This window comes from Pinus tabuliformis, chromosome 2_2 (assembly GCF_031772625.1).
Source record: "Pinus tabuliformis cultivar Carrire ecotype Pingquan chromosome 2_2, CPIR1, whole genome shotgun sequence".
In the NCBI taxonomy this organism is placed as follows: Eukaryota; Viridiplantae; Streptophyta; class Pinopsida; order Pinales; family Pinaceae; genus Pinus; species Pinus tabuliformis.
Genome location: NC_142300.1, coordinates 441,391,003 through 441,407,767, shown reverse-complemented (window position 1 = coordinate 441,407,767; position 16,765 = coordinate 441,391,003). Strand labels below are relative to the sequence as shown.

Genomic DNA, 16,765 nt, shown 5'->3' with positions numbered 1-16,765 from the left:
TCGTAACTTGGTCATATTATCTTTGTTGGTGCGTACGATACCTTGTTGGAAAGTTATCTTCGAGTACTACAGGATTTGCGACAAGCCCCTACTTATGGCTATGGGCTTGCTGCGAACCTCAAAAAAACATAGTTTAGGGGGTCAAAACTACTTCGGATGTTTAGGACCCAAAAAACTACTAAAAATAGTAAATGTTGAAATAAACAAGGAAGCAAATGAAACTGGTTGGAGGTCTCGGTGGAATAGGCAGGCAGCCACCAATATCCACTGGATCATGTAACCAAATTTACGTTTCCTGTCAAACAACTTGACTACTCTACTATAGGACTCGTCCAAGATGAATATGAGATGGCACGACCTACCTTTCAACAACAAAACGTGACCCAGAGTAATGAGGAATTACACAGTCAACATAGAAGGGGATTTGACACATGTGTCCATATAAAAACTCATGCTAGTAGTGGTAAAACATTCAATATTTAATAGGGAAGCACGACCCAGCTCACAATCGAAAAACCAAAGGATGAAGGGGGCCGACGACAACATCAGACTTGAGTCCTGAAAAGTTATAGAGGGCATCAAGGAGATAATGACGGGCTACAATGAAGAAAATATCTACCAAATGCTTCATGAATGCAACATGATGGGACAACACAGAAGCTTCTCACGCAAGGACCTTTTGATGAGGTTAAGAGGAAATGGAACAAGAAAAAAGAGAACACAAGCATTCAGAACGCAAGGTAATAAATCAAGAATATGCTGAGGTAGTTTTCTCACAAGAACATCATAGTTGGGAATTTGAAAAGCTTGGGAATAGTTTCAGGCAACTGGGATTTTGCATGGTAAAGGTTGGACTTCTATTGGCTCATCTATGCGATCGGCTATTAATGGCATAGATATGGAGAATACAATATTTACACTATATGTGTTTTTAGCAGCCAGATCAAAACTTTGACTTTCACTTCTCAGAAGGAATAAAACGGGGGTTTGATAAAAAAGTTTAAATTTCGAGACTCAAAATCTTAAATCAACAATAATAATAATTTTTCTTTTCCTTAATAAAATTAAGAATTTTTCATACTTTTCAACCAGTAAGCAATTTGATGGAGCTTTCCAAGAGACTGCAGAGTTGGAATCTCCTCTTCACATCAGTTGCATTACTGTTGCTCTTATACCACAATAATAGCAGAAGTGTTCTTAGACACACAAATTTTATTAATAAGGAAAAGAAAATTACATAGAATCTGCAAGAGTTTACACACAATCACTCAACACTCTTGAAAGTAGATAAATTAGCTTTAAATAAGCTAATGTCTTAACTTAATTTTGTTATGGATCACTTATTTCATTTACAAGTGTCCATTTACATTTAATGCTCTCATAACAACACTACTAACTATTTTCCTAAATTGGTTCCTAAGAAACAACACATTTCTAGATGTCATATCTTTTACAACAATTAGCTATTCTAAAATGTCTCTAAAATCTAATTAAATATTCTAAATAATTAAACTAAAGTTTATGTATTTTGGATCATCTTACAGATCTGTTATGTACAATTTAATTCTGGATGGATCTAAGTGCAAGGGTAGATATGCATATGAAGGTATTGGATCAACATTGATTTGGTTAGATATGTGTGTGAAAATGTTGGATCAACAAAGAATTGGTTAGATCTTGTGTAGATCTACCACTACGAGAGAGAGTCGATCATGGGGCATCCATACAACTGTGCAAAAGAGGAGGATTTTAGTGGCACAGAGGAAGATCTGGCGCAGGGCCAATCTAGATCAACGAGCCAATGTCGATATGATTTTTGATGGAAGAGACAAGACCAAGTCAATGTAAAAGCTAATTCATATGAGCTGAAAATTTTAGATCGACATAGAGAAACCCTATGTGGGGGCCATGGTAAAGTTTTTGTTGGCTCTGCAAGTTGTAGTGGATAGATCAACAATGGAGAGCTTCATGATGGCCTATCATGTCAAACTCTTCGACAACGCGTAAGACTATGAAAAAGGGTTATGTCGGCATGCATTGTCTGTTAAATTACAATCAATTTCAGGCCCTGGTTAGTGAAAAGTCAAGGGCATCCCCAAATCGTGCAGACATCATCGATGCAACGGAGATGGAAATCATGCCTCTCAATGACGACATGACTAATGAAATTTTTGACACAAATATAAGAGAAAAGAGGGCGAAGACTTTGCTAAGATATTGCAGATGGACATCAATTCGCTTAGATCCTACCATGGAGAAATTTTCCAAGCTAAGGAATGACCATATCTGAAATGACGAAGAGACACAGTCTACAATGTCACCAGACTCCATGAAAAGCTTGAAGAAATCGCGTGGCCTAATTATCTTCACTGGATGGAGAATCTTTGCATTAATTGTAAGAGGGAACAAGAAATCATTGTTAATGTTTACCAAACACACAAGATGGCCTTGAATCATCATGCAAGGTGAACAAGTACTACATTCTCAAGAAAAAGTGGTTGAGTGGTCATTGTGAACATACAGTGACAATAAGTGGCTCAGGAGGATATGTGTGTGTATGAATAAATTGATGAATCATGTACCTGAAGAGAACTCCTAAAGAATTGGCAGTTGCAATGGCTAGTGACATATGTAATCTAACAAATGGATACTTTTAATATGGACATCAATGTCATATGTACAATGCATAGAGAAAGATAAAGCAAGAAGCAATGAACCAAGAAATATATTACTTATAATGGAGATGATATAATTAAGCATGTGGAATTCTCGAGTTCTCAGATCTTTAGGGGGGGGGGGTTAAATCCATACAAATTCCCTAGTCAAACTTAAGGGGGGATTGTTAGGATTAACCTTGACTCAGGGATGACTGTCTACAACTAATAGTTTCGGGCACATAGTTTTGTGGCCCGTGGTATTATGTCAATTGTATTTGGTTGGAAAGAAGCCTATAAATAGACCTATTTGTCTCCATTGTAAGTGTTCCAAGAACCAACATGCTAAGTGTCGAGCAAGGCCTCCCCGACTAGTGTGAGGGGCCAAGGGTTAAGCCGGGTCTCCCTAGTGAGTGTATGGGACTAAGGGTTGACAAGTCTCCCCTGCAGGCTTGGTCAGGGTTTTGGATAAATCTAATAGAATTCTATTAGGCTAGGTTTTCCCCGATATCTTTTTCTCAGTGATCTTCAATTTTTTCAGATTGACCTTTCGTAAATTGTACACAGCCTTCCTTAGTTTTATCCCTCTACCTAAAACTTTGGACCATTTCTTCCTTAGTTTTATCCCTCTACCTAAAAATTTGGACCATTTCTCCCTTTGTCGTCTCATCCTTTCCCAGGGACCACGCTAATCTTCTCTGTATCTTTTCAATTTTATCCAATGTCTCCGAAGAAACTATCCCTCGACCTATTAAGACATTGTCCGAATCCTACAGCGCACCGTCACAGTGTGCCTCCCGTGAATGATGGCCATAACTCTCGGGATCCAATCTGACGGAAGCACACAGACAGTAAAGTTCATTTTGTCTTGTGCAATCAGTCCTCTGATAAAGTTCTACGAGTTAATTGATCCATCGAAACCAGGTTTTAAAGAAATTCCCCCTTTTTTCCTAAAAAGATCTCGTGTATGGAAGAATTTCCCCTCGCTCTCTTCATTTGTGTGCCGCACTTCATAGGGCAATTTAGGATTGTTTTTCAATTTTCCAGCTGATTTCCCTTTTCACACTCACTTTCAGACAAGTATTTTACAAATGAAAGAATCTCTCTTTCTATATATATAAGAATTTCCTCGAGCTTTCTTCAGGGCATTTTGTCATGGTTGAAGAGTACCAAATTTCCTTTCGACGACCACCGACCAGAACATATCATTTTCTTTCTATTTCTCCTTTTAGTGATTTTCTTCATATCTCTGACCCGATTCCTCTTTCTCGCAATCTTTCAAATATTTCATATTCACTTAATAGTGAACTCTACACACGCTCGGTGGATATCGAAGAATTTCTTCAGGCCTTGTTTATTTCAATGCCCTCTTGCGTATAAGACACTGTTTATATGCTGCAGCACGTCATCACAGTGGGCCTCTACACGGCATTTTCCTATGGTGGAAGACTACGGAATTTCTTATCGACAACGACCGAACAACAGATATTTTTTGCTTTCCTTTTCACTGAATTTCTCCACACTTTCTTCATATCTCTGACCCGATTTATTCGCTCGTAGTCTTTCAATTATCTCACCTACATGGGAATTGTACACAGACTTGGTGTATATCGAAGAATTTCTTGAGGCCTTGTTTTCTTTGCCCTCTGCCTATTAAGACAATGTTTCAGGTTGGCACAGATCACATCAATACATATGTTCAGAAGGAGAAGGTAGCTAAATGATAATATTTATGATATATTGCAGCGAGTGAATTTGAGTGAATTCGTAGAACTGATAGTTTCAAATTTCAGTTTTTCGACTCTCGTCCTTCTTTGTTTTGTTTTTACTACAATGACGAAAAAGGATTGCTCCTGCTCCTGTTTTTCTTGCTTTCTGGGGAGAAACACCCCTTCTACCTCCTCCCCCGCAACTGCTTTTTCCAAAGATGTCGATACAAACGCTGCTTTTCCAACAGTTGCTACACGTCATGACCCCAGAATCCCTGCATCAACGTCAAAGTCAAATGCCCAACTGAAGAGTGTTGAGCCGTCTTCCTCTTCTTCTGCACATCAAGACGCCTCCTCTTGTGCTGTTGTTGTAAAGCAGGATGAGGTGGTGCCTCCTCCTCCATCAGGTGATGCCTTCTCCGCTCCATCTCATCTTCCATATGTTGCCTCGTCCTCTTCCACCGTTCCAGAAACAGCTATCTCCTCCTATTCTTCCTGCGTTCCAACAGTGGTCATGGCTACAGAGGATATTTATCACTCCCAACAAACGGTTGCCTCCTCCTCTACTCAACCTGGAGAAGCCCAGTCCTCTTCTCTTCAAGGGATGTCCTCCTCTTCTATTTGCATCAGAAATAAAGACGTTTCGGCGCTAGAAGGAGACAATGTGGAGGTTGATCTCGACGGTCTTATTAAGCACATATCCCAACGCTTGGAACTCATCCAGGTAAACGTCATCGCTATCATTGAAATCGATAATGTAATTTTATATGGACACCTGCACATTGAAAAATTAACCGACAGAATGAATGAAATTTCGCTTCCCTTTGTTCAGGGAAGCAAAAATTCGTCAAAAAGGAAGGGTGCTCAACAATATTGGCCCACTGCTTCCAAAACATTATTCAAATTAAAAGAGTTCGTATCAGAGGGAATCAATGTCGTTGTGAGTATTAAACTTCGGACCTTCATGATTTGACAATGCTTAATTAATTCATAGAACTTTTATGGTCAAATTCGAGGATCGTGTCCATCATCTAAATTTTTCTTGTTTATTTTATCATATTCAGCAAGATGTTATTCCTGGTGACGCAATCAAGACAGTTGTTAGCGGTGTCCTTCAGGGTATGGGAACGGCACACTTGGTTACTGCAGGTCTCGTTGTAGTAGCAAATATCGTGGAGAGGTTTGAAGAAGTTGATGCCAACAAAGCTGAGTGCCTGCGTCTTCTGAAGGAAATGATTTTTCTGGCCAAACTTGTCAAGCATTTCAAAGAAAGCCCTCAAGGAATGTACGAAGTAATTAAAGAAGCAACCGAATTGGTAGTCGAAGGCTACATCATGTGCTGTTGTCAGATTGACTCGTCAAAATTTTCCAAGTGAGTCCTGAACAGTCTAATCTTATTTGTTAGTTTGACTGTTTATATATTGATACGCACATATAGAGCTCTCGATGAAAACCCCACAACTATGTCATTAAACAATCAAATGTTTCAGAGACCTGCTAATAACCCAAAACCGAAGCATTCAATCAAATGGATGCAAATCTACTCTCCCAATTTGTCCCTGATTTGGTCTAAATATGGTAAATCTACTCTCCAAGATGTCCCTGATTTGGTCCAAATATGCTTCGTTCTGAAAAAGGAAATCTCATTCAACCTGCTACACACAAATAACAGTATCAGCTCCCCGTAATAAACTGTCAAGTGGAAATAGAGTAGGTATTGGAGCTCTTCAAAGAAGTTTTCCTACCAAATCCATACACCACGCATCATAAATTAAAGAGGCAAGGAGAAATGACAGCCTTCTAACAAGTTTGCCTCAGTAAGAGTCCAAACAAAGTATCATTCAACCCACGACATGAGAATCCTTTATTCAATCAAATGGATGCAAATGTTCCCTGGTAAATTTACTCTCCAACTTGTCCCTGATTTGGTCAAAATATACTTTCTTCTGAAAAAGCAGATCTCATTCAATCTGTTTCTCACATACACAAATAACAGTATCCGCTGCCTGTAATAAACTGTCAAGAGGAAATAGAGTAGGTACTGCAGCTCTTCAAAGAAGTTTTCCTACCAAATTCATACACAAATAAAGTATCCGCTGCCTGTAATAAACTGTCAAGAGGAAATAGAGTAGTTACAGCAGCTCTCCAAAGAAGTTTTCCTACCAAATTCATAAACCACACATCATAAAGAGGCAAGGGGCAATCACAGAACCCTAACAAGTTTCTCTAAATCTTTATTCAATTCAGATCAAGAATTAGATACATAGGAAAAGTAAACAGATATATCCTATGTTTCCCCCCCTTTTTTTCTACTACTTGAAACCATTTATTAACTCTCTCTCTCTCATCTTACCCACTGCTCACTTGTTATAATATTTAAATTGTATTTTATCCCATCGAAATATAGAGGATTAACGTATTTACACCTTCAACCAAATGAAGTATTCACATGTTTCAAGCATATACACGATTCTTTGTACCATATCCAAGGAAATATTATTCTGATGTTTACCTTCAATTAAAATGAAATAATCATTAGAAGTAGAAACATTCAACCATAAAGGAATGTGACTAAAATAACAGTCCAGCTGAGGCACATGACAACTCCAACGTTTTCTATTATTAGAATTTAGATCTGGCCATATAAAAGGTCCACGTGTGCTTGGACTTCACTGCACCATAATCAATGGAGCAATTCTCTGTTTGCCTTTTTTGAATGTTCAACTTTGTTCTCTGAGAATGCCCCTGCCTCGGCCCTCGTCCTTGTCAAACGCATGCCCATGTCCAATAGAGAGAAATCAGTGTTCTAATGAAATTTCATTGAATCATTACAGGTTCTTCAAAGCCTTGGTAAACAAGGAAGATCTGGATAATTTCAGACAAGAGATAGATCGCACGTACAGGCAGATTTATACACAAATGGGTATTTGTATTTTAGATGCTAATGACCGGAAGAAAGCGCCTCTGTCCAGAAGATATCCGGAACATGCAGGTGAATACATTGTCAAATTAATTTATTCAATTTGAAGTCTTTATTACTACAGACATGGATCTAATGTTAAATGTTTTGTTGAAACAGTTGGGGTTAAGGAGCCAGCAAAAGAAATTATTGATCTTTTGGAATTGGGCAGTGAAAAGAATGCTATTGCGGTTATGTTGCATGGATTCGGAGGAATAGGTAAAACCACCCTTGCAGATGCCGTCTTTTCACTCCTTGACATTCAAGGATGTAAATATTCCACAGTTCAACTCTTCGAAAATATCGATTCAACTCCGAAGATAATGGAGTTGCAGAGATTGATCTTAAAAGATTTGATGGAACATGGAGAGACGGTTCCAGATATTAGAAAGCATGAGGATGGACAGCGAGAACTGGGCGGAATGCTAGAGAAGGTCCCCGCCTTTATTTACATTGATAACGTTTTGGGGCAAGATGAGCTTGGGCGGCTTTTGCCCAAGGATATGAATAAAGCGAAGAAAGTGAGACTGCTTCTCACTGCACGTAACATAGAAGTCCGTAGAGCGTTACAAATGAAAACTATAGTTTATGCTATGAAAGGGCTTCCTGATGCAGAAGCTATGCATCTTTTGGGGAGAGAAATTTATGATGAGACAAACTACAAGGAGAAGCAAATAAATTCTACCCAATTGAACAAGATCGTACAGTCATATGGTGGAATTCCAAAACTTTTGGAACTGGTAGGAGGATTCATACGTGAAGAAAATGATAAACAAAAAGCCTATAGAATATTGTTGAAGGAGAAAGAAAAATGGGACAGTGAAATCGGGAAAATAGAGTCCTACCTCTTCGCATACAATTATCTCCCTGAGGTATTGAAAGATCCATTTCTGGATATATGTTCCTTTTTCAAAGGATGGGCTTGGGACACAGTGGCAGATATTGTGGGACCGATTGAACTGGATATGCTGGAAAGTAGAGCACTTGTAACCAGAGGCACAAATGGGGTTGTAGTTGTACACGATGTCATTTTGTCAATCGGCCTTCAGAAGACAAAGGGAATAAGATTCACATTCACCAATGGAAATCAAATTAAGGAGCTTCTAAATGAGAAGGTACGAGATCATGGAATTAATTTTGTTTAGTTTGCCTGTATGTATTACTCAATTATATTTAATAATTTCTTGCAGGAAATTCCAGATATCAAAGGTATATGGCTGAGTGAAAATAATAAGGATCTACTCGATATATCAGCGTCAAAATTGGACTTCATTTATAGTTCCCTGAGAGTTCTTGCACTGGGAAACTTTATAAAAGTGCAGGACAAATGTAATAAAACGTTTGGGAACTTGATCTTTCTACAAGCTGCAATTCCCAATCTTCCCTTTGATGTATCCAAGTCAAAGGGATTGAAATATTTGAAGTACGAACCAAAGGATTTGAATTTCCGTAAGGTAAGTCTCTTTCAAATCTTTAGTCCAATGCCTGCCCACACATTTTTCTTTTAAAAATGAACCCTTTTATTAGTTTTGATGATTCGAATAACTATGGTTGTCATAAATAACTTGCAGATACCGTCGAGTCTTAGATACATGGAGTTTGATGGAAGGTTACATCCCCATGCCTTTGAAATTTCTTCCGGCGATCTTCAGCAACTCGGGAGTTTGCGGATACTAAATTTGACCCACTTTGTAGTGTTGAAAAAATTGCCTGAAGACCTGGGAGATCTAGTAAATGGTTTGGAAGAACTAACGCTTTCATATTGCACATCTGTAGAGGAACTACCAAAGTCAATTTTAAAGCTTCAATCTTTAAGATTAATCAGAATGGAATACTGTTCGAGTTTAAGGCAATTGCCTGAAGATTTTGGTTGGTTAACTTCTTTGCAAGAACTCAATTTTCAAGGTTGCAAGAATCTAATATTGCTTCCTAATAATTTTGAGAAACTCACAGCGTTGAAGTTACTGGATCTGTCTTTTTGCGAAAGACTGCTAGATCTCCCTCATGGGTTAGGAAACTTAACATCACTTGCTGAATTAGGTTTGAAGAAGTGTAGTGAGTTAAGAAGTATTCCAGAAAGCATTGGACAGATGAACTCTTTGGCCTTGTCAATGGATATGTCAGGCTGTTCAAGTTTAAAAGAACTACCTAATGGCATCTGCAACCTTTCCTTTATCACAGATCTTTCATTGGTTAAGTGCAGCAATTTACAGAGGCTTCCAGATAGAATTGGGGAATTAGTAAATTTAAGAAAGTTTTATCTGGAAGAATGTACGAGTTTAAAGAAACTTCCAGAAGGTTTTGGTCAACTCAAGTGTTTGAAAAAACTGGATTTAGCTGACTGCTACAACCTCGAAGAATTATGTTATGACTTCCATCGCCTTTCCTGCTTGGAATCTTTACACCTGGATGGGTGCCACAGTTTGAAAAGGCTTCCTGAATATTTCTATTGCCTTCCCTCATTGCGACGGTTTTATCTAAGTGGTTGTCCAATGTTGAAAGGGAAAGAGATGGACCTTGTATTGAAGATAAAAACATTACAATATGTGACAATTCGATAGCCAAATGTTGCTGAAGAGATGGGAAGAAATTCAAAAAGAAGGCAATCCATTATGGTCTTTGGTAGTGCGCACAGGACAGGTAACATAACATCCATCCATCCCTATTATGTGGACTTTTATAATAAATATGAATTATATATAATTTTTTCTTCGCACTGACTTTAGATTTCTCTTCAGGCTTTGTCGAAGGATGAAAGGGATAATATAGAAAAGAACTTGTCATCAGAACTCGATTCGCTTCTCACCAATGGACAAGGAGAGCCATTCCATCTATCTGACCATCTTCGTGCAGACTCCCTCTTGCTCCTCATGTTTGATTTCCATAGAGACTACTGTTATGATTTCCCGTGGCCTTTATTTGAAGACACGATAGATGAAATCCAAACGAACTTTGAAATAATTTATATGGGCAGCAATTTTAATAAATTGCCTGTGAATGTGAAGGGCAAAATTGTGGGGCATAGGAATCGGGACACTCATGTTTATGATGTGCATCGAAAGGTGATCTCAACATTCGACACTGCAGATCAATCACGGGAAGAAGATGGAAAGTATTCTTATATTCAGATGAGAACGAAGATGGTGAGAGACGAGGAAGGTGCTACTAAATATCTTCCTTGTTGGAAACTTTTGACAGGCCGTGAAGTCGAGGAATTTTTATTGTGCAACTGTAGAAGTTACCACAGGTTGACACAACTAGTACAAACAGCCAGAGAGAGTAATATTGAGTTGTTAAAGGAACTGTTTGCAACTGGAAGGGAACCGACCACTGATATTTTTCAGAGAAATAAAAATTATGCATCAGAGAAGGTATTAAGTTCTGTGTTTTGTAAAAATTATGCATCACCGAAGGTATTAATTTTGTGTTTTGTAAAAATTATGCATCACAGAAGGTATTAGGTTTTGTTTTTTGTTATAATTTTTTTAACAATTTTATCTCAATATTTATAACAAATTTCAGTCCCTGAAAGTTACTTCAAGTAGTTTAGAGTCAGATGTGAAATTCTTTGATATTATTGTTAATTGTTGTTAATGACACGTTCTTTTTTATTCCCTTGAAGCTACACCTAGTAATGAAGACCAAAGGAGTTTACCATCCACCAAATATAGAGAAATACTCCATATTTCCCAACTTTCATTCCAAATAAATAAATATTTCAGTAGTATGTACTGACTGTTCTCTATTTTTTAAATAAATATTTCAGTCCCATGTACTGACTGTTCTCTATTTTATTAACTAACTGTTCTTTACTTTGTTTACATTATAATTGCAGGCTTCAAATGAAAACTCCAGACCTTTTGCATGCGGGGTAGAAGAAATGGAAGGAAAAAGGATCTTCTTGGACATCAGGCCTCTTGACATATGTTGTGATATTCGTCTCGGCTCTTTGATTCAACTGTATAATATGATGAAAGAGTCTCTTAACTTAGAAGTTATATCAATTCCACTTGTGCAGCCAAATACAAATATAAGATTGGAGGTGTTTGAACAGTTTTCAGGAGAGGTTCCATGGTTGGTCCTAAAAGAGCCATGGATATTGACCAGAGTAGTGAAGTACTTTCTCATTAAAGGGTGTCTACCAGACCAAGGATCAGAGTTATGGACAAAGGAGCGTGCCATAATCACGATAATAGAGCCAAATGGGAAATTATTTACAGCTGATAAACCTGTACTGCCTTTGCTAGATAGGTGGGGACCAAAGGCTTATCCTTTTACCCTGGAGAAAATTAAAGAATTAGAGGAGGAAGAATCGTCTCAAATGAAGACTATGTCTCAGGTGTCTTTTCCAAAATCAAGGAAGCATCAAGCTTGGTAATTCGTCATTTTCGTTGGCTATAATGTTTTTTAAAAATAATAAACTAAAGGTTTGCTTGTTTTGAAATATGTTAGGGCAGTAGTTCGTCATTATTTTATTTGTTTTGTTATAGTGTTATATTTGTTTTATTATAATGTTTTTGAAAGATGATAAATTAAAGGTTAATATTAATTTTTTTATTTGTTTGGTTATATTATGGTTTAAAAAATATATGTTTATTTAGTGAAAATGGCTTAAAAAAATGATATGTTTATTTGGTGAAAAGGACTTTAAAAAAGATATTTATGAAAAAATTTACATGATCTTTAATAAATATATTAATAAAGTTTATTGATAGCATTTATATCACTAAAAGGCAAAAATTTCAAAGCTCATAGATACCACATATGTTGTTTATTGTTCATTAGAAACTCTTAACATGTTCAAAGTTGAGCTGGGGATTTTTTTTTGTTAAATTTATTGAAGTGTTAGGCCATAAGATTTTGGATACACTTTTATTTTTTAAAAGAAAAAGTGTATGAAAGAAATAATAATGACAAACTGAAAATACTCTTACACTTTATTGACTATAACTTTTTATGGATGGTATTAATAAATAAAGATGAGGGAATAGTTACTCAAATGGGGAAATATATTAGAAAAACAAAAGTAAATTTTGATGAAATGTTCTAAAAAGAACAAGCAACAAGTATTGTTCATTGAGAACAATGATGATGTATACAATACCATGTATTATAGAGGAATTACATTTTATTTATTATTTCATTATGTTTTTTCTTTTTTATTTGATTATAAAGAAAATTAATAAAAAATTTGTTACTTAAAGAAAATAATTTCATTTATTTTATAAAAAATTATCTTATTTATCTTTTTGTTTTCCATTTATTTTATTATATTTATAATGATTTTTGTAATTAATTGAAATAACAATTTAATTTTATAATTTATTATTATTTTTTATTGTGAAAAAATTTATATTATTATAATGTATTACTTTTTCATAACAAAAAAAGGGGGCTTATCTCGGGTGGTTGGTAGTGTTTCACCTACTACAAATTATGTTTTCGGTTATCAAAAGAGTGCAAAAGTTCATAGAAATTTGTCGTCATCTTCCAAGCCTAAAAAGGACTCAAAGTCTAAATTGGACCCTCTCCATTGGAAAGTTCCCTCAACAATCTTTCGAACAATATGTGGAAGTCCAAAAATGGATTTCTAGATCAAAAGATATGGTCTTCTGAAGTTCAAGGATTAAAGCCTAAGGAAATAAGGAAAATCAGAGGCCCAATATCGGATATCGCATATTGGAGGTAATGCAATTGTGGCACATTGACACCTCACATGTCAGAGGTGTGATATTGGAGATCGCAATCAGAGGTCCCAACAACATGGCATATCGGCACATCAAACATCAGAGCCCCGATATATCAAAGGTTCAACAACATAGAATATTAGTGATCGCTATCGGAGATCCCAGTAGTTAGGCATATCGACAATTGACGATCGCACATTAGAACTACAAGCACATCGACATAATGCATGTCAAAAGTTTGATATATCGGTGACCACAAATGGAGCAGGTAGTATCGGAGATCGACGGTCAGCACATTGCAACAACAAGAAGATTGGCACATCAGCGATCAGAGGAACGCAACTCTTGAATGCGTGAACCTTGAAATTGTGTCGATAGTGTAAAATTGCCAGGGGACCCAAAAATAAATTTACAAAGGATTTCCCCGCAAAACCAAGGGCGGACGAATGCTTTTCTCTCTCCTCTAGTGGGAAGCGTGGCAACATCCGATTGGTCCTGATAAGCTACACATGGTAGCACAGGATTGGCTGTGACAAAGGAAGTCAGCATGATGTGGCAGTATGGAAGGACATGTGGCAGTCTGTTTTGGCATTTTGAGGGGGCCTATGGGGACATATTCAGGTGACATGTGTCACCACTCAAGGAGTGCCACGTGGTTGTGATGACATCACATCGACAATCACATATCGGAGGTTGATGGATATTGGCACTTTACAGCAGTGGACACTTGAAAAACACCGATAAAGGGGCTTCAATACAAGTTTGGCGCATAGTCACAAGAAGAGTCAAAGAACCAAAGGCGCGGGTTGGGGCTAAGCGCAGAGGGCTACCAGTGATCAGAGAAACAAGCATGTCACAACTCCCAAAGAAAAACCTCAATTGGAAATCGCCGAATTGAGGGGCTCTAATACTTAGCCAGCACATGGTCACTAGAGGAAATTAAAGGAAATGGTTGCTAAGATATTTACAAAGGAAAAAGGCCCCCAGGCAGGAACAAAAGGGCCCTAGTGCCCTAAGGCTAAGCACTTGGTCATAGCCCCCGGTCATATGAAGAGAAACGCAGAAAGGGGCTAAAACAAAGGGGGCCAAAGGATCCCGAAACTTGCCTATTCTGTAATGTTTTTAAGTATAAAGTGCCAATAATGAGAATCTTTGATGTAGCGTTACGACAATGTTATTGGGTATATGATGCTTCAAGAGTGTTATACAGGAAGTTTAGAGGGATGGATGAGTCAGCAGCTTCGATTCCCGAGCAACGCAGAGGCCATCACCATTGATCACTCCCAGCTCCAGAAAATGGGAAATTCATTCAGTTCAGGCGGAAAGCGACAAGGGGATTGACCGAATAACAGATAGAGGCACATTGTGGAAAACACGTGGCTTGATCAGCGACCATCACATGAAGTGGCATGGAGATATTTTGGCTATAGGCATCATTCAGGTCTTCCCATGTTTTGTATTTTTTTGTTTTTTATTTTGTTATGAATGTATTTTAAAGAAGGAATCATTATGTTGCAATGATTTGAGCGAAAAACCCTTTGCACGTCGAGACAACTAGTCAATGAGACAGCTGGAGCTCAGGATAAGATATTTTTTGTAACTATTTTCAAAACTTCCCCTCTCCTTATAAAAAGAGGGAAGAAACAATTAAGAAAGGTTCCCGAATTCTGCAAGCAAGAGGCTCGAATTTCGTGGTTCCACATTGGTTCTATTTGCATGTTCATGAGAGATTTGAGCGATAAGTGATGAATGTATATGGGCTGGTGATTTGGAACGATCTTCAAGGATTAATGAAACTATTTTTTTGATTCTTATCAGAGCAATAAGACGAGCAACCCGATCCCATTATCTACAATTTGGTAGTTGATTTTAAAATTTTTGTTATAATGAATCGAGTATGCCCCCACAATGTGTCAATTTCATGGTTGTTCTTTAAGTTTTTATTATAATGGGTCGAGTTCACCTACACTATGTGTGAATTTGATGGTTGAATTTTAAATTTTTATTGCAATATATCAAGTTGTCTTGGGCTAAGATTTTAAAATCGCTATATATTTAGCATTTAAAAAATAAATTACCCTGGATATAATAACTCTTTCATTCAGGTGTTCATTTTTAAAGTTTTTTTAGTCATAAATTTTTTCCATAATGTCATGATTCAAATATTTTGAAAACTTATAGTTTTTTTGTAATCATAATCTTTAGTTTTAATTGCATGGTTGAAAAATTGTCAAGATTTTAATGTTTTTGAGTCTTAGTATTTTATCTTTAATGCTATGGTTGAAAACAATTACAATTTTCGGGTTTTTTAGAGTCAAGATATTTTATCTTTAACAACATGGATGGAAATTGTTGGAATTATCAGGATTTGAGACATGATATTTTATCTTTAACATAGTGTCCGAGAATTGTAAGAATTTTACAGTTTTTCAAAGTCCTGATATTTTATCTTTAATTCCATTGCTGAAAAGTGTCAAAATGGTAACCCGATTTTTTTTGTTCCAGCATCAACACTTTTTTAGGGTGTTTTTTTCATCCATTTTGTAAAAAAAAATTGGTTTTTACTTCCATTTTAAAAAACTGTTGAAAAATTACCCTAAAAAATAAAACATCGTTATGGCATACACAATTTTCATTTTTGGGTTGTTTTTTCATGCTTTTTTGGGGTTTTTGGGCTAGAGTACCCATTTTGAGGTAATAGTTCCCATTTGATTGGTAACTATGTTGTCAAGGGATTGTTCTTGGGTTGCTGGTAACTTGGCCTAGCCCAAGAACTATCCCATACCTCCTTAGAGTGAGTTGTCTTAAACTTTGAACCCCTTTCCCATATCAATCATTATAATTATTGTCCACTCTTTGAGATTCTTTATATGATATTCCTATTACATTTAAAAAATTCGCACTTTACACATAAGTACAGTGTTTTCACCCCACTTTTCAATGCCATATTTCTTCTTGAGACAATATAAGTATAAATGCAAACATACCTCACAATTTGTAGTCCTTATAAACAATAACAAATTTCACTTGATCTACAGACAACAATAACTAATAAATAGAATATGTTTCCTTAGTACTTATATGTTTCTGCTTCCATCTAGCCAAAAACCAAAGGGGAAAGGAACGTTCCTCCCAACCTATGAGAATCAGTAACACCGCTAGCAGTCCCCTTGATCCAGCTTCATATCTAGAAAAGAATTAGTTTGATAACCTTAATAAGTTCACTCAACACCACCCGATCCCAATGAGCTTCAGTCTAGGGTTTTCAAATAGAGTTCCACTTTCCAACCAACTCAATAACTCTATGTCTCGCAACGTCCTACCTCCCTCTACAACGCCTTGTCATAGGTTCAATCATATTACAATCTTTCTCCTCGAAGGCTGCCTTGGGTCTCTTTCCCTCTTCGCTTCATTTTCCCATCCGATATGTTTTGTCTCAAGAGAAGGATGTTGAGAAGACAATTGTCCCTGCCCATAAGTGTCTTCAACTTTTCTGAATATGAAACTTACTATTACATTACTTTTTCTATAATTTTATGGTTGACCTTTTAAATTCTTTTGTGATTAAATTTAAATATTAATATTCATAATTTATTCAATTAGATCTTTTAACATAATCAATAGTCTCTTAGGTAAATAGTAAGACAAAGTAATTCAATGTTACCATATTTACAGAGGGGTATTACATTTTTGCACTCAAAAAGAGGTTTTCACTTCGAGAGATTTGATCTAGGTTAGTTTAAATTGGGTTTAAGA

General features: G+C 36.7%; 2 protein-coding genes and 1 non-coding gene across 3 annotated transcripts; 2 read left to right on the top strand and 1 right to left on the bottom strand.

Moving 5' to 3' along the window:
- Nucleotides 1-3,289: 3,289 nt before the first annotated feature.
- LOC149193169 (U6 spliceosomal RNA) lies at nucleotides 3,290-3,391 on the bottom strand. Its single transcript, XR_016255364.1, has one exon. It is a non-coding gene; the product is annotated as a U6 spliceosomal RNA (small nuclear RNA).
- Nucleotides 3,392-3,822: 431 nt separating this feature from the next.
- LOC149193168 (uncharacterized) lies at nucleotides 3,823-10,198 on the top strand. The gene is made up of 8 exons (XM_089404803.1): nucleotides 3,823-5,087; nucleotides 5,196-5,303; nucleotides 5,428-5,735; nucleotides 7,198-7,355; nucleotides 7,443-8,437; nucleotides 8,513-8,776; nucleotides 8,894-9,962; nucleotides 10,061-10,198. Exons 1-7 carry the CDS (start codon nucleotides 4,488-4,490, stop codon nucleotides 9,881-9,883), a joined length of 3,423 nt encoding a protein of 1,140 aa, XP_089260929.1. The 5' UTR covers nucleotides 3,823-4,487; the 3' UTR covers nucleotides 9,884-9,962; nucleotides 10,061-10,198.
- LOC149193167 (uncharacterized) lies at nucleotides 9,982-11,739 on the top strand. The gene is made up of 2 exons (XM_089404804.1): nucleotides 9,982-10,693; nucleotides 11,158-11,739. The coding sequence occupies exons 1-2, from the start codon at nucleotides 10,193-10,195 to the stop codon at nucleotides 11,698-11,700; spliced, it is 1,044 nt and encodes a 347-aa protein (XP_089260930.1). The 5' UTR covers nucleotides 9,982-10,192; the 3' UTR covers nucleotides 11,701-11,739.
- Nucleotides 11,740-16,765: the final 5,026 nt, after the last annotated feature.